Below are 24,982 nucleotides of genomic sequence, written 5' to 3'. Positions count from 1 at the left end.
TAATAGTTGCAAAAGTATGGAAAAGAATTTTCGATATTGAGCAAACAAATGCTATCAAAACTACGAAATAATCCATACAGTGTTACGACATTCAGGCAAATTTGAGGTAATCTATCAGTTTAAAACGTGTAATAATGAGTTAAAGTATATTATGTTATATAGTGTGTATTTATCTTACTTAGATTACTGTTTTTTTTGTTTTATTGCATTTATTGCAGTAACAATTGGTTATACGTTATATTATTTAAATTTTTCTGTACTGCTCTATCTGCTTCGGACAGACGGATAATATAAATCGAAAGAACTAATAAATCACAAAGCTTCAAACCTTATATCATCAATTTATTTCATACATTCAATACATACATAATACTTATCCTATACTATGGATATATCCTCTAGCAACTTCCTTAGGATCTTCGCTGAGACTTTGATACTATTTTGTATTGGCTTATTTTAATTGTTCATTCGTGACTGCGCTAGTAAAACCCTTCCTTCAGAATTTATTCATTTAATTACCCATGTTTTGACATCTCTGTTCTGGATCACTCTCTTCATATTATGACATTTTAGGTGTAAAAAACCTTTCCGTAAGCTTTTCTTCATATTTTTTGTACAAACGTTGTCCTGATAATAAAGAACACAACGAAAATAGAATTATCCAATTTGGAGATGCGCGTACATACATTTTTACACCAAACATCAGACTAAAATTGACATTAATCTGATTTGAGTTTAAGCAAAATATGTTTACGCATGCTGTGTACATCATCGATAAGTTATAGACAAAAAGATACTTAGTGATTTAGAGTTAGCGAAAACAACTTTCAGATAGCGGAAATAGAAATAACACAGATAACAATGCGAATAGACCACGTAAATAAACAGGCAGCGGCTAGAAACTCAATAACTATCAATTTTGACCAAAAATAATGTTAGAATATTGTGCGGGATTGTGACGAAGACAGTAGGCTAATTGCCGGACAACAAACATTTCCGGCAAGTATAAAATAATGTTTGTTTCTTATTATCATATAGTTTATATGATAATAAAAGATATACACACGTAAGTCAAAAAATGCAAAAGTAAATCCGCAAACATCCAAGACTTATTCGAAAAGTTTCACAGTTTTTCCAAATATTTTCGATCACTATTTGTTTAGGATCCGCAAGTGGGGTTGTGGTGTTAAATATAAACACCTTTGCATTTGCATTGTTAATATTCCAAAACAGAAACCAACAAAAAAAAGGTGTAAGAAGATGACTGGCTGTTTTTTTTTTGTTATTATTATTCATTGAGTTAAAACGGAACCAAAAATATTCGTAATACTTGAAGCTAATTCTACTTGCATAATATCGGAGAGAAATAATTTTAACAAAATAATTTGTTGCGATAGTCGCGGGTTCGAATCCTGCTGGGTCATGGTCGTAAATTTATGTTTGTGATTGTTTAATATTTGTGATTGTCCTAGGCGAGAGTATAAAATCCGACAAGAAAAATCAGTACGCCAGTAACCAGGCTGGATTAAAATTAGATAGAATCGCGAAAGCTTTTGCAAATCTTTTATAAAATTATTCTTCTCATAAACCATCGGGCATTGAGTAATTCGCCGACTATTTTAGATTGAAATACTTAGAGTTGTCTCTCAGAGGGGGTACTCATACCACACTTGTGATCCATAGAGGCAAACTGGCCAAACCAGTGGTTTGTAGTGGGTTTCTTTTTGAGGAATTGAGAGTTAACTGTTCGCAAAGCAGTGAAAATGGAATGCTAGAGCGTCATTGCCTTTGAGGATGGCGTGCTGGATTTGGGATGACTAGTGGAACCTACGGTCGAAATGGAGAGCTCTCTGGGACCAGGGGTTAGAAACTTAAGTTAACTTAATAAATATATTAACACCATCTGTTGAAAATCCTTTAAAGGTAAGTTATAGGCATAAAGGTTGAAGTGCTATTCTGACCGTTCTCGGTAAAATTCTTCCAGTTATTAGGTGAAATCAGGAAGATTATTCATCATTAATTTCATTCGTTACTGTTATGTTTGTCACTGTTTTACTTTCCTACGGTTCGACATGAAGTTTATTTGATGCATATAGTAACACCTTCTGTTGTAAGTCCTTTAAAATTAAGTTATAAGCATAATATTTATCAAAACTAGATAATTGCGAGACTATTTGAAACAATTGAGTTTTTTAATGGTCGATCGGTTCGAAAAGCGAGAGGTAGGTCCCCAGAGAGACCGGCGAAAGAGAGAGACGCTAGAACGTTCGTTTTTTTATTGAAAAAAAACCGCGTTGACGGAACCAGTCGCTCCGCATAATCGCGCCGCAGACAACGAATGCAACGCCGGCGGGGCGGGAGGGGGGAGCGCGGATCGCGGGGGGAGAGGCGAGGGGGCGGCGGCCCGGCCCAGACGGAAAGCGCGATATCGCTGAAAAAAGACGAAATCGGACCTACGCACGCAACGGACGTACGCACCGCCAAAAAAACCCCCCCACCACGGTCCGCCACCCCCTCGCTTTCCTCGCCCACCCCCTCCAAGGCGCGGGGCCCGTGTGTGTGGTGTGCGTTCAGACGTGCGTTTTTCAGACACATTTCGGACGTTTCGACGGGAACCGGCTTGCGGGAACAGATTCTCGAACAGAGTTTGCGCGCGCGCGCTACATGCGGACAGTGCCTACGTACGCTGCGTACGATATACGCCAGCGAAAGTCGGAGACGCAGAGAGAGAGAGAGGTACCAGCCCTGCCCGGACTTTATTTTCGGTGTTTTACCCACGCCGAGGGGGGTAAAACCTAACCCCAACCACCCGCCATCACCTTTGGCGAAATTGCGTAAGTATATTTTGACAATTTTCCCTCTAACCCCAAACGCGATCGGGACTAACACGCGCGGTGTAAACGCGGTCACATCGTCCGCGAATACTCGCGGGGTTGATTGCGAAACGCGCCTACGTGATCGGACGCTGTTTACTCGGACTCGCGACGTCCCTGACGCCGATTTCTACACAAACAACGATTCGGAAGCGTCGAGGTTCGACGTTTCCCGCAGAGGAGAGATATGGAAACGGGGACCTAATGTCGTATTAATTAGCTGGTTGTTTATGGTGTCGGAGTCAAGGCCGTCCGCGACCGGTTCGAATCGGTCGAAAAATAGCGAAAAACATTCGGAATCAGTCCGACCGCAAAACGAAAACTGTTGGGCTATCGGGGCCCGTCAAGGTTTACACCGCGTTTCTTACATCGTTGCGTTATCAACGTCGTTCGGTAACGTTGCAGAACAGAATTTGTGAAGAAAAAATAACTCATATTAATTGAGTTTCAATATATATCCACTGCCAGTATTACTGAATCGATCGAAATAAAAGTTAGTGATAACTGATAAACTTCCGAAGTGTTCTCTCAGAAAGCCATAAAACTCGCGTAACTATAACGAATAGAAGAATAATTCTATAATAGATTTGCACGATTTACAAAAGTTTTCCTTATTCTACCTATCTACTTTTAACTAATTTTTAGTATTGTGTTGGATCTACTTTTTAACATTTAATACATTTTTTTAACTTGTACATACTCGATGATAACCGGTACACTTCCTAAAAATTAAGTTGGCAAATTTGTGGTTGACGCCCAAAACTGTCGCGAATAAAAGAAAAAAATTTATAATAAATTCGAACAATTTGCGAAAGTTCTCTAATTTAATTCTAATTTAATCTAATTTTATTTAATTTTTAGTCATTTTCTGTGGGATTTTATACAGAGATATAAGCAGAGATATGTTCTCTGCTTTTTCAACATTATTTAATTCATAATTATTATATTTTAAAAAATTATTACGTACTTAATGATGGAGAACTTTCGAAAAGTTACTATTACTCCAAATTTTTGATTAACGTCCGTAACGTTACGTTAACGTAAATTATAAGATTCTGAAAATTTCGCATAACTATATCGAATAGAAGAATAATTTATAAGTCATTCGCACATTTTACAAATTTTCCTAATGCTAATTGATTTTAATTGATTTTTAGTGATATTTACAATATTTATAGCTTTTCATAATATATATCGCTATTCTTTAATATTACTTGATTCATAATAATTATATTTTTTCCGAAAATCCTAAAACTCTGAAAATAAATATGGCATAATTATGGTGAATAAAATGACAATTTTTGTAATTTGCATAATTTGCGAGGGTGTCATTGATTTTAGTTATTATTAGCAATTTTTACAATAATGTATGGCATTTCATATAGCATAACTCAATTTTTTAAATATAATTCGATTTATAATTATTATTTATTTACTTGTTATATATATTTATAAATTATGATCATTTACACATATATGAAATTGTTTTCCTATAAAGCACTTCTATTTTGGAAATATTTATTCACTATTTAACATTAGTATAAAATACATAAAAGTAAAAAATAAAAGTATAAATTACGGTACACCTTTGAACATTTAATTTTCGGATTTATTTTTATTACTTAATATTTGTTTATATTACAATATATGTTAGTAAATTCGTTTTGAAAGTTGTTCCCATGACATCAAAACCTTTTCTGATTTTATCTAATTTTCGTTACTTTTTTATTTATTATATATATTTGTATATTATGGAAGAATATATCTTTTGGAATATGTTTTTCAATACTTAATATTAGTTTATATGACAGTACATGTTTGTTTTCCATTCCTACTATTTTTCTAATACTAATATGTTCGAATTAATATAAACTGTTGGGTATTTTCTAAAAGCGAACTAGAACAAATCTCAATGCACATCGTAATATTGCAAAATCGCTTCCTCTATTGCCCAATAAATTAAAATAAACTCCATCATTCTCGGGTACGACCTCATCATCATATTACGATCGGTCGTAACAGGGATCAAACCGCGAGGCAATTCGAGTACCTTTTGTGCAATAAGCATGACCTATTTATCGCTCTTAACACCCTCTCAGCGATCTTATTGATGCAATTCACGTTTTACCACCCCTCGGCCGCATAAATTTGGCGAGTTCTCAGGTAGGGAGGGTTTCGCCACAACAGGTAGTTGTTATTTAGCAAACCGGATTCGATCTCGATCAAATATCCTCGCTGATTAGCGGTTTGTGATCGCGACAGCTATTCTCGGTACCGTATTTTTGTCATCTCGATAGAGATCACCCCTCGCACCGCGCAGCTTTACAAAAATAAAACAGTTACAGCACCGAAAAAAATAGTTCGTTAGTGTCCCTTAAAAAACTGAACGTTCGTTTTTTAGCAATTCCCTTTTATTGCTTCCGAAAAAAAGGATGCGGGGTTTCAATCCTTTCCCTCTCGTCATAAACCGCCTTTGAAAGACGCCGAAACCAGAATGCCACCCCCAATAAACGATAAGAGCCGATCAGACCGCAAATTTTTCTTCGCCTTTACCCCCACCGGCGTGGCGCACGCGGGCCGAGGGGTGCGGGGACGGAATGGGCCGGGCGTATCTAGGAACGGGACAGTTTCAAGGGGTTGTTTTTAAATTGGCGACCGATCCTCCGTGTCATAGTTCGAGCGATAGCGGGAATACGTGAAGGTCCTAGACTCAGATCCCAGTAGGCCGCGGAAAATAGTTACGTGCGAGTTGTTGATGTTCTCGAGTGACCCAGTGCACCCGGAAAACAGTGATATTAATTTATGATCTGATCCATCGAGGTATATATACGATTTTCCGTTTTTTTTTTAGATTAATTTCGATGAAATTTCACCAATTTTCAATAAACTACGATTTCGTGCCACAACAAAATGTACTTCAATTGTTTCAAACATCATTTGTTATATAGGCAATTGTTTTTCGATGTTTTTTCTTGCCTTTTCCTTAAACTTCTTCATTACTCTTAATATTTCAATTTCTTCCTTCATATTGTGTATTAATTTTTTGGATTTTTAAGGATTTTTTGGTAAACTTGATGATTTCTTATAACAAAGTATATACTATCATTCCTCGAAGCATTTTTAAGGATGTAGTTAATATCTTGAAGCTGTTGATTAATATGTTTGAAACAAATTATAATCGACAAGACAGACAGATATTCAATGGTTCGCAACACTAGCAGTTTCTAACAAACCTACATTCTTAGAATCGTATCGTTTAGTTCTTCAGAATTAATTTACAATCTTAATAAAGATTATTTTATAATAATTTGATACAAAAGAAACTTTTTTAGTGTAAATCTTAATTGTTCTCGATATAGCGAGTTTCTATAATGTAATTTTAAAAACGTTTCTGTAACTACACCAGCATCATCAGGGAAATATCACACCACGTCCATTCTATCACACCCTATATCTAGAGATCCCTATCTTAATAAGCCATGGGATATCCGCGAATAGAGTATAAATTTAAGAGGAAACTACTGCATTTTATTCAATTATTTTCAAAATCAGATTATTATCTTTCTTTCTGTATCTCATTTTTAAGAAAATTGTTTATAAAGCATTCATTTTGTGCTGCAATATATTTTTATCAACACAACTTGTAATTTTACGACAGTTTCGATAACCAAACGAGTATCATCAAGCAAATGTCACCCATCGTCTAGCCTATAACGCGCTAAGTATTCTTAGTCAATTATTTTAAAACTGAATTTCTGAATAATTACAACCGTTCAATAACTCTTTTTAAACAAAAATAACTTTTTTCTTGTTATAATTTATTTTTTTTCGACACATCTTGTAATATTATAAACGTTTCGACAACTACACGACCATGATCAAGAAGATATCACTCATAGTCTAGTATACAGGGCATCAAATTCCCAGGTTTTTCTTTAAAAAGAATATCTGTACTTAAAAAATTTGAACTTTAGTTATTTTTACCCAAATTTGTTTGTCCCACTATTTAACGTCATTCAATATCCTTTTTGATTAACGAAAATAATTTAAGATGGACCTTATTCTTGTTGCAATTTATTTTTTCCAACACAACCTGTAATTTTGCGAACGTTTCGATAACTACACGTGTATCATCAAGGAAATATTACTCGACATCTACTCTTAAGGTATTAATTTTCTTTCGTAACAGAATAATTTAAGAAGAACACGTTTCCTCGATGTAACTTATTATTTTACGAAGGACCCAAAGAAATATCACTCATCATGTGTTCTGTGATACGTTAAAAGCGCAAGAGTACCCTTGAAAAATGGGATATTATCTTGACAGTACTCGGTGCACTGGTACTACGACCAGATAGCGAAGGTCCGCTATTTGTTTTAAGATAAACGGGGACTTTTTATCGATAATGGCCAAGAATTCTGCGTAATTGTCGAAATTGCCTTTTAACGACATGGCCATCATCATTTTTTTCGAATTTGTTCTATCACTCGCGAAAAACAATTAAAGCACATTCGCCGCGACACTGAAAAGCTGTCCCCCCATTAGTCTATTTAATAATGGGACCACGACGTGTACTGATTGGGGCCCGTTCGATATGTTTCAGGTCTCGTTCTCGCCATTGACAGACCGACGACACAGCCGTCATGGCGCAAGCACAGCAGTACTGCCTGCGCTGGAACAATCACAGATCGAATCTGCTGGCCGTCTTCGACGAGCTGCTCCAGAGCGAGTCCTTCACCGACGTCACGCTAGCCTGCGACGGCGGCAGCCCCATCAAATGTCACAGGATGGTGTTGGCAGCCTGTTCGCCGTATTTCCAGGTAATTTCACACAGGCGCTTCCCGGTGATTTACCACCAATTACCGAACGTTTATGATTCGTTACAGAACCTCTTCACCGAGCTGCCCTGCAAACATCCAGTGGTGGTGCTGAAAGATGTGAAATATTGCGAAATCAAGGCCATCCTAGAGTACATGTATAGGGGCGAGGTGAACGTGGCTCAGGACCAGTTGGCGGCTCTTTTGAAAGTAGCGGAAGCCCTTAAAGTCAAGGGACTAGTCGAGGAGAATAGGTAAGTTATCGTAATAGACCATCGAGTTAAAAAATAGGGAGTTTTTTGTCATTAAGGGGATGCTGTAGTCTGGAAATTTGAAAAATCGATTGTTTTTCCCGTATTTTCAACTTTAACCCTTTAAAGATATGCCCTTGACGGGATATCGAAATTCTCTGGGCGAAAATAATTTTATTTCACTTATTTTTGACTATGATACGATAGGATAATATATAGCGAAAGCCCAAACCTGATATCAAACAAATCGGTTCAGCAGAACTTGAGATAATAAATCATTAACCCTTTAAAGATATGCCCTTGACGGGATATTTCTAAATTCTCCTTTTTTCCTATCTAAAAAAATCGGAAATGTCAAAAATTGTTAATTGTTTTTAGAATAGTCGTAATAATTTTATTTCACTTATTTTTGATTATGATACGATAGGATAATATATAGCGAATATATAGCCATGATTCAAGCCATATGATTTCAAATAAATAAAGTAAAAAAATAAATCGGTTCAGCAGAACTTGAGATAATAAATCAACCGTCTTGAAAAAAGTAGTTTAGAAAAAAACACGTAACAGATATATCTATGAAAGTAGTTTAAATTTTGAAAAATCCTTTTCATGAATTAAGCACTGAAAATATGAAAGAAAATTTCTGTTTCTAGACTAAAATATCCCCTTAATTTACATTAGAAGCCGTGTGTTTCTCTGCTTTATACGTTTAAATTCACTGTATAAGTTCATATCCACTTCTACTCATATAAAACTTCTTCATCATTTCGAAACTAATGCCGGTCAAAGCATGCTGCATCGATCTGAACAAGTGGTAATCATAAGGCACTGTGTCTGGTGAGTACGGTGGGAGCGGCAAAACTTCTTATTTCGAGCTGGAACAGTGTATCCTTGACAACTTATTCTAAAGAATGACTTTGCGACTATTGACTCGCTATTCTCGGTCTTTTTTACAATAATACGTCATTAAAATTGTTTGATTGACATCGGTAGACATCTGCAGTAACATTTTCATTCGATCTTAGCAGCTGGTAATGCCTGGTAAGGTGTAGTGCCTTGTTGATCCCTCTGTAAATACATCTAAACTTTATGGATATGAATATATTCTCTTCGGTGTCAATATGGATGGACCAACCAATGACTTCTTCCGCTTGAGATAGTGCTAGTAGATTCACTTTTCATCATCAACCTCAATGCGCAACAGAAAACTTGACCAACAAGCAATGAAATGGTATTTTCAATTATTTCGTGAGACTTCCATTCCTTTTCAGTCATCTACTTTATCATCAATCATTTAATCTTAAATGTCTGATTTACCACTATGTAACTGTCATGTAATCGTTCATACGACAGTTTTTGTAAACCAATTATTGATCGACTCTTCTTTATACCGTCAAAAAAGTCATCCAAGGTCGTGTCAGGTGAATCTGGTCCTTTTCTGGTAGTTTCGTTATCGATGTATCACTCTAGCCTTCCATTCTCGTCTCTCTACCACTCCTCCGCAGTAACAGACGCCATAACCGATTCTTCTTTCTTCCAGGTCGTGCAAGAGCCCCAAAGAGGAACCCACACCCGTCAACAACTCGCCCTCTATATCGACGTCGAACTCCATCATACAGAACCCCGTCCACAGCAGCAGCAGCAACAACAATTCCCCGCCGCACTCCACCAACTCCATGTACAAGGCCCCGTACGGCTCCTACGAGCGGAAGAGCCATGAGCACAGCTCCAGGATGAACCTGCCGATATGGGCGGTACCCGGTCTTCCCCTGCCTCCACACACCGCGTCGGTAAGTGTCATTTCGTCGCACATAATCAGATCCTTGATTAATAAGTACCGGATTGAATGTTTTTCGGTTTTTACAGGTTCCCACGCAAAACCACCCTCACGCGGCAGCCACGGCGGCGGCGGCCATGTTGAGCAGCGCCTACGAGGCGGTCAGTTCGGATATGTCGCCGTTGAAGCGAAAGAAACTCAGCAGTCTGCTGATGCAGAGAGACACGCCCATCCTGAGGACAGTGCTGGGACAGGGCCAGGCCGATTCGTCTCAGCCGGTGAGCTTGGTGTGTCATCCGGATAGCGCCGAACACATGGCCAACGAGGAAAGATTCCCCAAGGTGCGTTTTTTCATATATCGCTTCATTTTTATTAAACTTAAACATCTTGAGATGTGGCTAACCACTAACAATGATTTTCAACGAACTATAATCGATGAAATACCGCTAGATGGGGATTATTCGCAACATTTCTACGTTATTCGTTGCGACTCCTGACACTTTGACTTGTTCGTAACAGGTCAATTGGAAAGTCTAGAGTTAAATCCATATGTTTTTTAGTTAGCCCTAACCCTAACCCCATTTTCCTTGACATTTTTAGTTTAAAATTTCGTTATAGTCAAGTGTCAGTTAGTGCAAGACCACTTAAATGTTAACACTTTCATATTACACAATAATATAACTAGATGGATTAAAGTTTTTCATTTAATCTCTTCGCGAAAACCAGACATCGTCTATTGCTGGAAGAATGGGATCTATAGTTCTTCCGATAAAACTGCCAATGCACGTCATAGATGACGTCGAATATACTGCCAAATGCAACTTGCAAACAACCAAGAAAAATATTAATATTTTACAAAAAATATATCGATATTTTTAAGAATAAATAAAAATACTGATATATCGGCTCCGTAGAAATATGGATATTCTATAACAATTTTACAAACTAGCGATATTTTTTAACAAAATTTTAAAACTAAGTATCAAGACGCAATAAACCTTTAAATTTAACTAGCAATTTTATTGTATTTTTAATGTTTAAGAAATTTGACTGTTGTCAAATGTCTACGAAATTCTTCAAACATTCAATGTTAATGCGGCAATATTACGTCATACATTTTGATAACGTGCATTGGCTGGTTTATTGCATATGCTATGTGATCGCTTTAGTTGTCGGTATTTACGATGGTCTACACGATTTCTTGTCTTCCACTATTCAACACCAAAATTTTCCGAGTTTGATTCCGAGGAAAGCTATCAAGAAGAAAGATAGATATCAAGGTCCGTGAAACACATGTAGTGCTGCTGCTTCATGATCACCGTTCATTTTAACACAAACCGGACAACACAACTATTCCTGATCACTATAACGTTACTTAACCACAATTTTTCTTGATCTCGATGACTAACGTTCGACATTTCTTGCAGCACCTTAAAAACGAACCCCTGGAGGACGCCCAATCCCCCTACACCGACTTCACCGAGCGCATGAACGACGAGGAGGAAAAATCTAAACTCGCCGTGCCCTCCTCTTCACCCCAGTCCTTCACACACGACGGCAGGACCGTCGTCACCTCCGGCATAGCCACCTACGTGCCATCGCAGAAACCGGAATGGAAACGGTACAAGCAGTACACCCGCAACGACATCATGTCCGCCATCGAGGCCGTCCGGACGGGGATGTCCGCCCTGCAGGCCGCGCGCAAGTACGGGGTGCCGTCTAGGACCCTCTACGATAAGGTCAAGAAGCTGGGCATTACGACCAGCAGGCCCTTCAAGCGCGGCTCCAACGGCAGCTCCGCCTGCTTCCCCTACTCCACCGGGTCGCCTTACGGCGGCCACCTGTCGGAGAACGACGAGAACATCAACAACAACTCCGCGCTGCTCGAGGCGAGCACCTTCCTGCAGCACGCGCTCGACAGCCGCGGCGGCGACGAGCGCGAGGCCCTGGCCGCCATGGCAGCGGCCGCCGCCGCCCACGCCGTCGCCTCCGGACACTCCACCAGCCCCAACAACATGGGCCAGGCCCGCAGCCCCAGCCCCAGCCCCACCATGCTCAAGTATATGCGCCACAACAGCCTCACGCCTTCCCCCGCCACCGGCAGCGACCACCACCACAGCGACCAGACCAACGGCAGCTCGGAGAGGGAGCGAGACGACGACGAGGACCAGGTGGAGGACCTGTCCATCAACCGGAAGCGGGAGGCGATGGAATCGAGGGTGATCATGCCGCCCATGAATCAGGTGTCCGCCATCATCAAGAACGAGGAGGTCGCGATGGACGACATCAAGGAGGAGATGCGCAGGGAGATGAGGGTCGAGGGCAAGGCGGACTAGACGCGCCCGCGGGATCGATTCCAAGAGTGCAATAACTGAACCTGTGGTTGATAGACCCGTACTCACCAGTAGCTTTAGACAACCCCCCCCCCCCTTAGCCGTAGTACCGTAGCTTTAAGACCATCCACACACACGTGACTGAGTGCCCGTTTATTTTTTCACCCCGTTCGAGAGGTACGTCGACCGACATGCTCACTGTTTTTGCTACAATAGTTCCTCCAAAGGGAAAAGTTGTAACTCATAAGACTGATAGATGTATTTCCTTTTTTTTATATATATACGTTATGAGACTGATACTAGCAGGATGTCGAGCAGCATTGAACCAGTTCAAGGTCGGCGTATCGTGGCCACGAGCCTCACTAGATTTTAAACCGTCTTCAAAAGATGTACATAACCCTAGACGCTTGTATAAAAACGAGAAGGAATTGCTGGAGGGCTTTAAGCCTACTTTTAATATCTGTACAGTTTATATCATTTTTGTTTTCTTTTTTAGTATCAATGTGATTCGAATAATTACTATATATATATATATATTATATATATTTACACATAGATATAAACATATATTTGATAGAAACAAAGGAGGACTGGAGGTTTTGGGTTTTAGAACTAGCACCTATTTTGTTAAGGGACTCTACGAACTACACGAGATGTAAAATTGTTGCTCAAAATGCTCATTCTTTCGAAAATCGAACAGCAATTCAACCAGAGTTATTATATTTTGGGATAGAGTATATATATAGAGTTTATTACCATGAGGACCAACACAAAAACCAACAAACAAACAAACATTGCCATAATAGATGTTCTTATGTTTGAACGAGGATCTAGTTAAGTTTAGTTTTAACAAATTAGTACGGAATTCGTTAGGATACTATATATGGTGTTACTAATTATTTGTTAATCAAGACTGAAATAAGTTTCTTATTTGACGGTGCGACATCAAGAACGCTTTGGTTTCAATTGTTTTTGTTTTGATAATAAACAGCGGAATAGCGGACCAATAATATCGGTAACGTTGACGTTACCATTGTATACATGTAAAATATCGCGTGCCTTTCTCAACAATTTATAAACTATGTTAGGAACAGAAAAAAAAAGAATCTATGTATGTTAAAAACATTCCAGTAGATGTATTTAAATGTTAATCGGAGAACAATCACGGACCGAACAAGAGCACCTGCGTTTTTTCTTCTGTCATCAAAAGTAAGGTTAAAGATTGTAAATGTAAGTGAACTTTTGCCATTTTAAGTTAAGACTGATTATATTATTTGTTATAATTATTGTTGTCGACTATATTTAGAGTTTGTTATAATTTTACATTAATAATTTATGCAGATCTCGATTATTGTATCCACACACACAAACACAGGTACACACACAAAAAAAAACACCCTCTCGTGGGATTCTTCAATCCCATCATCTATCTACCTCATTATGTTTTATTACCTAAGATTATCTTCATATTGTACATATCAGATTTTTATATTAGTTTTACGTTAGTTATATCGTAATGTTTTGATAGATACCTTGTTATTTTTCATTTAATTAAAGTTATATCCAGTAAAGCGACTTCACTCAATGTTACTGATACCGTTTTTATTTGGGTGAAACTTAAAAAGTCACCTTTTTTATAATCTTTTACTCTTTATATACATAAACGTTACTGTTAGTTATCTTGCGGATGTTTTTGCACGATGCACAACATGTAAAACATTTGCTATAAGTGAAATTAAAATAAAACAGTATATTTTAAATATTACATGACGTTTTTGTTTCCTTAAGATAACCGCCGATAAATAAATGATTCCTGAACTAACATCAAAATCATCATAAACGATATTATGTCCTAACTTACCTTTTTTTTACCTAACTAATGATAATATGGTGAATGTAACAATTATTCGAAAATAAGGCCAAATTACACACGAAAACTCTACTACCCTACATCCATTGAAACCTAGAAAGGTTTCGCTGCTATTTGTCATTTAATTAATGTTATATACAGTAAAGCGATTCCGCTCCATGTTACTGATACCGTTGTAAGTCGGTACATGTCAAACATTTACTACAAGTGAAATTAAAATAAAACAGTATATTTTAAAAATTACATGATGCTTTTGTTTTCATTTATTAACCTCTAATAAAGAAGTTATTCCTGAAATAAGACCAAAATCATCATAAACAATATGTGGAAACTTACCTTTCCACAAAGCTGTTGATAATATCGTGAATGCAACTATTATTCGAAATTAACAAAGTCAAATTACACTCGAAAACTGCACTACACTACATCCACCGAAACCGAACGAAATATTTTGGTAAACGTACATACACAAAAAACATTTTAGTTGAATTTTTACAAACCGATAATTTATTGTTGCAAAAAAAACTTGCAATCTGCCGTCCGAAATAAAGAAACTTCTAGATACTTAATGCGACATCCGCGAGATGTCGGCCCAATACGTCGCAGTGGTCCGATGACGCAAGTAATCATACGATTTCAAAGTGACATTTGATTCGCTGAAAATACGTATGGTGACTGGAAAAAAAGTATTCAGAACATTGCAAAAATAATAAAGCCGGGGATGGCCGAAAACCTCCCTAGTTATCCCTCTCAAGGGGACTTCAATATGATGCCGGACCTGTCAGGTTTGGATGGTGAGTGTTTAACATTTTATTTGATTAATCGTAATGTTATTTATTTATATTATGAGGGAATGTTTATAGTTACGCCGATTGTTTAAATATTGTTTGGTTCTCGCGAATAAGCTTTGTTGTATTCTGTATTGTTTAAAAGTATAACGTTAGGATAATGCAACAACGCCCTTATTATTTTTAGATATTCTTAAGAATGAATTTTTCGATGATGATCGACTTTTGTCGCAATTGGCGGATTTACCAATGGATTTTGATTTGGACACCATCCAAAATAGCTCCTTGTTGGATCCAGACACTCTCTCGCCAAGTGATAGTGCCTATGCCAGTGATGCCTCCTTTGGTTCACCATTAACACCACAGTTATCACCAAATTATCAACCTCCACCGGATATACCACAGAAACAGCCATATTCCAAAACAGATGCGGCTTTGTTGTCCCCAGTGTCTTTTAAAAATGTCCCAGCCCAACCTCAACCACAAACAGTGTTGCTGTCATCATCATCAGTGCACCAGAAAACTCCCCAGTTAGTTTACAGTACATTACCATTACAATCAAATCAGCATATAATTTTGCAACAGTCACAAGTTCCAAACAAGAAGAGTGCTATTGCAAAACAGAACTCAAAGCCTTCGTTGATCCAGCCAGTAGTTTTACAGGTAAATTGTCTTGTTTTTGTCTTAATTTTTGTGAGTAACAATTGTTTTAGGCAAAATTCCTTACCAGTGAGAACCCAATACCAACCTCCACAGTTATGTACACTTCACCAAATCAGACTTCATCTCTCCACACCATATTAACCGCACCGCAAATTATAACAACCACAGGTATTCCCGTAATGGTGGACGCTGATAAAGTATTAATATGAATAGTGTATGTTTGACAGCAGTAAAATAGAGCAATGATTTTTAGGTGGCCATTAACAGGATACCACAAGGCAAGGAAACGAAGGTTAAAGAGGTTAAAAGAAGTGCCCATAATGCCATTGAGAGGAAGTACAGGACTAGCATAAACGATAAAATCATTGAACTAAAGAATATTGTTGTGGGTGAAGAGGCCAAGGTATGTAGTTAGTTTATAGGCATTACTTAATAGCTGTTGGCAGTATAATTGAAGCCACCAAAATATTGAAAAACTATATTTCAATTCTCAATGTTGCCAGATTGTGTGAATTGTATTTATATATGGGGCATATGACATGAAATCTGGCCCTTCATATTGAATGTAATAAATATTTAAAAATATTATATTTCAATTGTAATAAAATATATTAAGAATGACTAAATTAATGGAAATTCAATCAAATCAGTTGAAAGATAAAAAAGTTACATTTATTAAAGCTATATATTGAATGTTATTATTTTATAGTATCTATATGACCTATCTTAATTATCCATAAAATAATTAACACAGAAATAATAAAGTAATAAAAAACATATAAGTTGTACAAGATAATCTGAGCAAAGTGACAACATCACGTAGTAATCAATTATAAGGATTACATTAACTGTTTATTGTTAATTAGTATTTGTTCTTATAATTAAAAGGCTCGCAATGTTGCCGGTTTTTCTGTTATTTTTTCTTTGCATAGTTTTAGGCCATACGTATGCGTTCCTTCAATAAGGTAATTAATTGGCTTTAGTAAATGAACAGCAACTTAAGTAATTATATGTTTTTAAAACTTAAAAAAATTTAGAGCAATTTAATATTTTGATGGTGTGCCTACCTTATTCTTTGTGTTACAATAATCTAGTGCCGGAAGATCCTGACGGTATGCGCACAAGGATTCGAAGTTGCACCGTTGCCAGTTGTTGAGAATTATACCTATATTCGAAGAATATAATATAAATTCATGGCTACATTATTTTAACATTTTATATTGTTCTTCATTTATTATGATGGACATAAAATATTCTTTCTAGTGGGTAGGTGTTCTAATAAAAGTGCTATAATAGCTTCTTTGACAATATTCGCAAGTCGATTATTTGTCCATTACTGTCTACGTTTTATAATCCAAATATGAACAGTACAAGAACAAATAAACTATAAACAGTAAAATACTTAACCTATAAAACAGAGCTCTTACCAGTACCAGGGTCAATACCAGGTCTAATATGGCAGCTGTAGTTAGTTAGATTCTACCTTTCGATTTCTTGTAAATGCCAATATCACAAGATCAGGCGGAAACTACCGAAGTTTACCTAGTACAGATTAGGATTCTCCAGAAATAGTCACTACTCATTGTGTTCGGCGGTAGTCTATAGATATTTCGATGCGCAAATCGTTCCCCTTGTATAAATACAATTCATACAATCTGGCAGCGTTGCGAAAATAATTTTGTTAACTATATTGTTTCAGCTGAACAAATCCGCCATTCTCAGAAAAACAATCGAATACATCAGGTTCCTTCAAAACTCGAATACGCGCCTGAAGGAGGAGAATATGTCGTTGAAAATGGCCGCGCGGAAGAACTCGCTCAAGAGTCTCCTGACCAACAACATGAAGTACGAGCCCGACGACACGCCGCCCCATTCCGACGCCTCGTCGGAACACTCGCTGCCCTCGAGCCCCGAGTACAACAACAACGTTAAGGACGAAAGCGACGATGAGGTAAGGTTTCTCATTCTTGCGTAAAATAGGCGTTTTACCGGCAAACAATCCACAACAGGTGATTCTCTCGTCGAGAGGAATGTTGGACCAGTCCAGACTGACTCTCTGCATGTTTATGTTCGTCCTGTTGGCTTTCAATCCGTTTGGTTTCATCATGAACAAGATTTCGACGGCTGATAGTAGCGGTATTCCAGGAAGCCGTACAATTTTAGCTTGTAAGTGAAGACGCTTCATCTCATACCATCAGTTAAAATGCATTTTTGTAAAGGGAGTGAACAACAGACTGTGTCGTTTTCACCGTCCTACCTGATTTTGTGGCTGTTCAATATCTTCATACTGGGTTTTTGTCTCGTTAAAATGTTTGTGTACGGCGATCCGATAATCTCGAGTAAATCAAAGGAGGCCGAGAAGTATTGGGTGACCAGGAAACAAGCGGACATCTATCTGTTGGAGGTGAGAAGCATCGTTTTTTTTTTCATGCAGCACTGGGAGTAATGGTGATGATATTAGGGTGACAAAGCAGGTGCTAAACAACAGCTGTTGAGGTCGTTACAGGCGTATGGTATCACTCTACCGACTAGCAGGATGGAACTGTGTCTCTGCTTCACCTGGCAATTGTTCAGGCAGTTTTTGCACCGGCTCTGGATAGGACGTTATCTCTCCAGGCACACCGGAGGATTTTTCGTGGATGAGTATGAGTGACTGATCGGCGCGTTTTAACATGATAACATCGCGGGTTTAATAATTGCAGTGTCACTAGATTCGAATCGCAGACATCCTGCAAGGAACTGGCCCTGGTGTTCAACGATCTGCACAAAGTCCAGCTGGTGGAGGGTCCCGAGGAAGCCTGTCATTTGTTTGGATTGACCACATCGCTGAACGCCCTTAATTTGGCCGAAGCAGCGAAGGGACGCATCAAGCCGGTCGATATGATCGATATTTACATTGGCGTCGCATTGAGGATCAAGGCGAGCCTTCCGGGTTTCCTTCATATACTCACCAAGTAATAGAAACTGTGGTTATAGTGATTTTAACGAAATACGATCGGACGTTTTCTAGGTATTATCTAGGTCTCGCGAAGCTGGCGTCGACAAACTCCTGCGATCCCATCCCGTTGAGATTAAAGTGGCTGTTCACCCCTTACGGTTACAAGTTCTTCCTGTCGTACAGGTTTTCGGAGCAGTACAAGCCGAAGACTCTGCCCTTCACTAAGCTGGGCGATAGTGTCGATCCGTTGATTCAGCTCATGAACGTTAGTTTAATTAGAAATACTCCCTCAGCTTTTCTGTGACCTCGTTATGTTTAAACTTAGATTTACCACGAGCACCTACTGGAGAAGGCGTTGTCTGTGTTGGTCGCACCAGGTCAGAAAAACGAACTGTGTCAGGATAAAAAAACCGATCTGAACGATGTCCTCACTTATCTCGGCCTGCTGAACGATAACATAACCGTCGACCCCAAAACCATCTTCAAAACTGGAGGAATCGGTACTGCACCATGTCCTGTTGGAGGGATATCATTATAAACGGGCGTTTCCTGGTTTCAGCGTATCAGGATCACGTGGCTTATTGGTGGGGTACTTTCATCTCGATCGCGTGCAACTGGCTGTTGAAGGAAGACGATCGGGCGGAGAACCTGTACAAGCAGATGGAGGCTATGCCTGAGGTTTTGAGCTCTCACGTCGATCCCCTGCCCAAAGCGATCTTGGCCGCCTTCACGGCCAGAAAGAATTACCTCACGATGCCGGCGACCGCGTCCACCAGACATGTGATCATGCAATGCGACTATGCCAGCAATTTGCTCACGGACAGTCTCACGTACACCAGCTGCAAGAAGGAGAACAACCTGATTTTGGTGAGTACCGAAATTACATGAAAATATATGTTTTTTTATAAATTACACCTTACATTAATAGATATCCTTGGTACAATCTTAATTTACAAATTAATATATTACTTACTACTGTTTTGTTGTACTCGCACTAATTCACAAGCAAGGCAAGTACTTGATTAATACATTAGTATGTATTTCCCAAATTAAAATAAAACTCAACTACCTAAGCTAAAGTTAAAAATACTCTTATACGGTAAACAACTTCGTGTGGTTTGGCCCGCTTCATTCTTCTGATTTCCTGCGGGTCGTCCAGTAGCTGTATTGCTTATACGTTGCTGTGATTTGGCAACCTTATTTCATGTTTTAAGACGAAATCCTAGATCACTTTGTATATCCATTTGATTTCGAGGTCATCCTGCAGCTCTTCATTGGTTATGTAGCGATGAGCATTGGTAATTAATGGTACAAATTTGTTTTGGGTGCAATGGATTACTAGTTGATTTGATGTTTTAGTGCAGCCTTATATTTGCACATCGTAGGTCCAGATTGGCTTTATTAAACCAATCTCTTTGATTTTAAGTCAAGTTGAAAGTATCTTCCGACTAACCAGCACAGTTGCTTGACTTTGAGTCCAATCTGCTCTGCTGTTCATCTAACGTGGTGATTCGTACCTAATTTAACCTACCATGTTGAGGTATCTAGTATCCGAAGTGTCTAGCTGATTCTGCTTGAGGAATCCGGCATCCGTCAAGTGATATAACTAGATCTTTGTCATTTCACCGCAACGCAAAATTAACATAGATAGATTTGGAGCTATTAAGCTGTATTTTCCAGTTATAGTTCTCTAGTCCATTTGTAGATGTTGTTGACCTGTACTTGTATTTTTTCTACAATCTTAGACAGAGATATATGTTTTGTCATAACTGTGTCTTCGGCAAATGTTCCAAGTACTGTTGCTTTTGTTGTTGGGATATCAGTAGTATAGAGCAGATACAGTAGTGATCCCAAGACACGACCCTGTGGAACTCCGAAATAGGTGGTGTAGAGAATTCCCCTTCATGGGAGACTAAATTTTCTTTCAAAAATATATGATTCGAGCAGTCGACAGTAATTCCGCGGTAGCAGTTCGTTCATTTTGTAGACTAACCCCAATTGCCTACCCGGTCAAAGCCTGAGACGTCCAGGAATATTGCAGGGCAGTATTTCTTTTATTCAAATGCCTCTTCAACAACCGCTGTTACTCTGTGTACTTCGATTATCGAGTACTGAAATCCAAACTGAAAATCGGGCATTTCTATATATGGCTTAAAACGTTTTAACAGCAATTTCTCCAATAATTTTGGTATAGCAGATAGCAGCGAAATAGACCTGTAAGATCCAACTTGCTCTGCCAGTTTGTCAGGTTTTTTAATCATAATTATTGGAGCAACGTTAAGACATACCGGAACATGCTTCAGTCTCAAACAGGCATTGCAAATATGTCAACATGATTATTGCTTTTAGTGGCAGATCTTTTAATAACCCAGGTGAAATATCATCAAATCTAGGAGCCTTTTTAGGATTGAGGTTGTCGTCAATTTGGTGGCAACTTCCATTGGAGATATCAGATCTACAGCTACATCGGGCTGATATACAGGATTCATATATATTGTAGACGTTACACGTCAGCTAAATATTTTGTTTTGAATTTTTTCCAATTTTTCTACCCTGCCTTGCTAACTAACTGAAATTGTGTCGCATTTCAGTCTGAAATTACGTGAAAATATGGCTGAAATAAAGATGTTTGCAACGTGGGTGCATTGTAGTTGCATTGCACGTATTGTAACGGTGCAGTGTTCCTTCAGTGCAATCCGTGGGGCTGAAACTGTCGTCGAATCGTCGTAACAATATTTATTCACATCGCCTGGCGATAAAACAAAAGAAACTCACTAGTTTTTTGTTTATTACTCGAAGCTCTCGCAACTAGTCGTCTGTGACTGGTTGTTGGAAACCCGCACGTCTTTGTGGGAGGACACCATCGAAAATGGGGCACAGCCTCCGGCGTCCAACAGTTGCCTAACCGCGTTCAACAAGGATTTGGTGTCGTTGAGGTCACTGGCGGAACATCTGCCCGTAGGTATTGGTGTTTGTCATCGAATGACGTGATATCAGTGATTTGTTCACAGTTCGTTCTCTCGAGAGTATTCCTTTACGAAGCGACACTAAGATTAATGGCCGGAGCGGCTCCGGGCAGGACACAGCAACTCTTGGACCGTAGTCTACGACACAGACACGCCAAGACCTCCATCATATGTGGTAAAGGTATGTTTAAATAATTCGTTGTCATGTCCAGCCTTGAGAGTCTTCTATTTTAAGGCGATAAAAATAATAACGAAATGGGCAACGATCGTCAACACGCCACCGCCTTGTACATGGCCTGTAAACATCTACCGGGTCAGTTGCTGTCCTCCCCAGGCGAGAGGGCAGGCATGCTGGTGGAAGCCGCCAAAACTCTCGAGCGAATAGGCGACCAGAAACAGTTGCAGGACTGTTACAAGCTGATGAAGACTTTGGGCACAAACGCGGTCATCACCAATTGACGCTGCGAAAAGAAATGTTTGATTAATTGTAGGTTTTAAATCGGTAGTTCCGAACTGTCCCAGTTATATTTTCATGGAAGTTAATATTAAGAAAAATGGCTGTGTTTTGGCTCCTTAACTCCACTGAAATTATGTTGTTTTAAATTATGAAATCTTAAATTTCACCTATAAATATAATTTATTTTCGCATAGCGCAAATTATTTGTTATTTGTATTATACTTTTGTATTAAAAATACAACAAATTTGTATTAAAAATGAAGTTTTTTATTTAATTATACCCATAGCGGTCTGTAGTTTAGTTTTTCCTTGATAAAGTCAGTAAATTTAACATGCACCTATATATAGAATCAATCAAGTGGTTTATGTAAATTTTTTTACAGATTGTATGTTTAGTTGCATGAAAATACTGAAGCTTGTGAAACTTGAAGTTTCTTGTATAGTAGTCTCTCGTAATTCAAGAATACAACTGTTTCCAATTTGGTAAATACGATTGATGATGGAATTCTAACCATGGTGACAGTTAATATTGGGATATGTAAAAAAATAATTCTTGCCTACGAATTACCATTGAGGTTAAGTTAATTTTTAGTATTTCTTAGCGATTATTGAGGTTATATTCCATGTTGTGAAATGATATTTGTTGACAAATGATGTTTGTTGATTCGATGACAGTTAATATTGAGTTTACATCCAATTATAGTCTATTCAAAGTAACAGTGAACTAACGTCACTACGATGTTGAATGTATTGCCTAAATTTGTGAATTATTAAAATCATATGAAATTTTCCTTCTCATTTTATTCTAGTTAAAAAGACAATGCTATTTGAACATATAACCGAATAAACATATCAAATTCGCCTGGATGTCAAACGTCTGTAAAATTGTTGCCAACTTTGTTTTAGCGCTTTCCTTGTTTGGAACGAGATAATAATTAAGATAATTTTTTAATACCTTATATTTTATAGTATTATTTTTGTTATATTATTTTATTTACTGTAGAATTTTGTTATTAAGCCAAAATGAACTAAAATTCAAAGATGATGCGGCAACACTGCAGCGTATGGAAGTTATATAGTCCTTCGAATAAAACAGTCAATGCACGTCATCAAAATTTAATGCGATGTTGTCGCAACCAAATTTAAATTGTAACTGTGACAACATAATACTAATATAAATAAAATAATGAAACAAAAATAGTGATATAAAATATAATTTATCTTAACATTATAGCACCTCTAATGCTTTTTTATTGAAGGACTTAAACTACAGTTAATTAAATAGCCACAATAGTTTGTAGGTTAGAGTTGTTTTATTATATTTACATTGACACTGATTGATTCGATAATGGTTTAGATTAACAATCAGACTCGATAGGTGGCGCTGCCATAGGATACCAGGATATTGTTTCATCGTTTAGACATTTTTTGATTATAAGAACACACCACAACAAAATCACTAATTGGATATTAATGTGACCTAAATAAATTATTCCATGCAAATAAACAGGCAATGTTCGGGCAGAACATCGCCCATTGAGTCCAAAAGTATTGATATATTCTAAACCGTATTGCGTGTTGCATATACTTCAACATAATGTCACCATTGGATATATTTTAGAATGATGGGTAACGTTGAGGTTATGTTTCAACATACAGTGTCATGATAATTAATATTAAGGTTATGAATGAGTAAATGATAGGGTTGTGTTCAATTAAAATTTTGATTAAATTGTCGCTTTCTCATTCTAGTTTCAATTAATTGTGTTTGGTATTAAAAAAAAATGGTGTAATATACTGTGAAATGATTGTTTATTACCTAATACAACTTTTTTATCACTTTTTTAACAGTTTCTTAACTAATTTCAATATCTGAACCACTGACTGGGTAGATGATAAGAGTTTGCTGGCGTGCGTTTGAATGTTGACGTCAGGAGCTATTCTAAATGTTGCGGCGTTGCCTTTTAGTGCCTGTCGAAGAGAACATAGGTTAATGCGCTTAATCAACGATGAACTAGCTGGAAATCACACGTACCAACATGGCGTCTTCATCGGTGGTGTCGTCTCCGACGAAAATGACTTTGACGTCGCCCTGCCACTTGTTCTCTCCATATTGCTTGTCAAGAATGAGCAAAGCTATCTTGCCCTTGTTCCAGTCTACTTTTGGCCGGGCTTCGAGGGCACAGTGAGCGTTTCCCACTTTGAACCCAGCCTTCTCGATTATCTCTCTGGCGGTGCTTTCGATTTCGGATCTTTTCTCCTCAGGCGTTGCCCTGAAGTGGAATGTCAGCGATGCCCCTTTGTTCTCGATCCAAGCGCCGTCTCTGACCACCGATTTCTCCAAGTTGGATATGAGCGTTTTGACCTGGTCGTCGAACTCCGTAGGGAGCTGGTGAACGTATTTCGAGCCATCAGGATAGGACACCTCCAGGCCATGATTTCCTGCGTATACTATGTCGCTTATACCAACCTGAGCGGAGAAAATTTGTAATGGTGTCAGTTGTTTAGAGAATCTCTTAACGCTTTACCATTTCCTTGACGTTATTAACATTTCGTCCGGAAATGACAGCCGTAAAAACGCCCGGAACCTGAGACAAATCCTGTAAAATAGTTTTGGTGTCCGGTGGTATTTTTGCCAAATCCGGATGGGCCACTATCGGAGTTAAAGTTCCATCGTAATCCAGTAATATCGCCAATTTTTTAGCACCTTCCAAGTACCTATAATCAAAAAATAAAAAATATTCTATATTGTATGATAATTAAAATAATAATCAATGATACACCCTGTATAAATATTTTACTATAAAAAAAACACAAACAATAATCGACCACAAAGTATTTATTCCATAACAAAGGAAAGGATATTTAAAAAACATTAAAATAATAAATGAAATGTATACCAATATGACATTACTTACTGTGTTAAATATTCCTCATAATCGTCAAAGACTTTAGCTGGTCCACTGGAAACTGATTGAATAATTATCAATAGAATTGAATAACGAATATCGTAAAGAATCCTACCTCCCGACATAGTGCAATTTAAACCAACCAATCGCCTAAACGGTCGAAACTCAACTGACAATCAGCTGATAATCTTAGGTTACATAAAGGCTCCCCCTGAGATAATGACGTGTCAGTGGAGGGGATTTATATTAGATTAAAAATAGTTTTTCTGTATAGTTATCATTAATTTTATTATAAAGCCGTAAATATTTTTTAGCCGAGTTTTGAAATATACGAAA

At 37.9% G+C, this 24,982-nt stretch overlaps 3 protein-coding genes and 1 long non-coding RNA gene across 8 annotated transcripts in view; 2 read left to right on the top strand and 2 right to left on the bottom strand.

The window, feature by feature from the left end:
* rib (BTB/POZ domain-containing protein ribbon) overlaps positions 1–12,200 on the top strand; it is a 54,816-nt gene extending 42,616 nt beyond the window's left edge. For 3 of the 4 annotated variants that reach the window (XM_076418059.1, XM_076418056.1, XM_076418058.1), the window contains exons 2-6: positions 7,478–7,694; positions 7,761–7,945; positions 9,486–9,735; positions 9,812–10,063; positions 11,150–12,200. In XM_076418059.1, coding sequence (XP_076274174.1) covers positions 7,518–7,694; positions 7,761–7,945; positions 9,486–9,735; positions 9,812–10,063; positions 11,150–12,058 — 1,773 coding nt within the window. In that variant the 5' untranslated portion in view covers positions 7,478–7,517 and the 3' untranslated portion in view covers positions 12,059–12,200. Of the gene's footprint in view, positions 1–5,567; positions 5,694–7,477; positions 7,695–7,760; positions 7,946–9,485; positions 9,736–9,811; positions 10,064–11,149 lie in introns of those variants that run through there. The other variant, XM_076418055.1, reaches the window with a different exon arrangement.
* Positions 1–14,402, bottom strand: part of LOC143205055 (uncharacterized) — a 217,514-nt gene extending 203,112 nt beyond the window's left edge. For both annotated transcript variants that reach the window (XR_013007729.1, XR_013007730.1), the window contains exon 1: positions 14,262–14,402. This is a non-coding gene — a long non-coding RNA (uncharacterized LOC143205055). The remainder of the gene's footprint in view (positions 1–14,261) is intronic.
* Positions 14,403–14,536: 134 nt separating this feature from the next.
* SREBP (Sterol regulatory element binding protein) lies at positions 14,537–21,995 on the top strand. The gene is made up of 15 exons (XM_076418048.1): positions 14,537–14,719; positions 14,901–15,376; positions 15,427–15,573; positions 15,630–15,779; positions 17,076–17,327; positions 17,386–17,542; positions 17,596–17,780; positions 17,838–18,019; positions 18,079–18,330; positions 18,387–18,579; positions 18,640–18,814; positions 18,874–19,181; positions 21,114–21,272; positions 21,326–21,461; positions 21,516–21,995. The coding sequence occupies exons 1-15, from the start codon at positions 14,647–14,649 to the stop codon at positions 21,737–21,739; spliced, it is 3,069 nt and encodes a 1,022-aa protein (XP_076274163.1). The 5' UTR covers positions 14,537–14,646; the 3' UTR covers positions 21,740–21,995.
* Positions 21,996–23,532: 1,537 nt separating this feature from the next.
* LOC143205054 (uncharacterized) lies at positions 23,533–24,862 on the bottom strand. The gene is made up of 5 exons (XM_076418060.1): positions 24,762–24,862; positions 24,656–24,707; positions 24,266–24,455; positions 23,773–24,207; positions 23,533–23,708 (listed from the first exon to the last, which is right to left on the bottom strand). Exons 1-5 carry the CDS (start codon positions 24,769–24,771, stop codon positions 23,574–23,576), a joined length of 822 nt encoding a protein of 273 aa, XP_076274175.1. The 5' UTR covers positions 24,772–24,862; the 3' UTR covers positions 23,533–23,573.
* Positions 24,863–24,982: the final 120 nt, after the last annotated feature.

This window comes from Rhynchophorus ferrugineus, unplaced genomic scaffold, assembly GCF_030347505.1.
Source record: "Rhynchophorus ferrugineus isolate W39M unplaced genomic scaffold, kcgeb_rfMv2 rfM11, whole genome shotgun sequence".
NCBI lineage: Eukaryota > Metazoa > Arthropoda > Insecta > Coleoptera > Curculionidae > Rhynchophorus > Rhynchophorus ferrugineus.
This window is presented reverse-complemented; position numbering and strand designations above follow the sequence as displayed.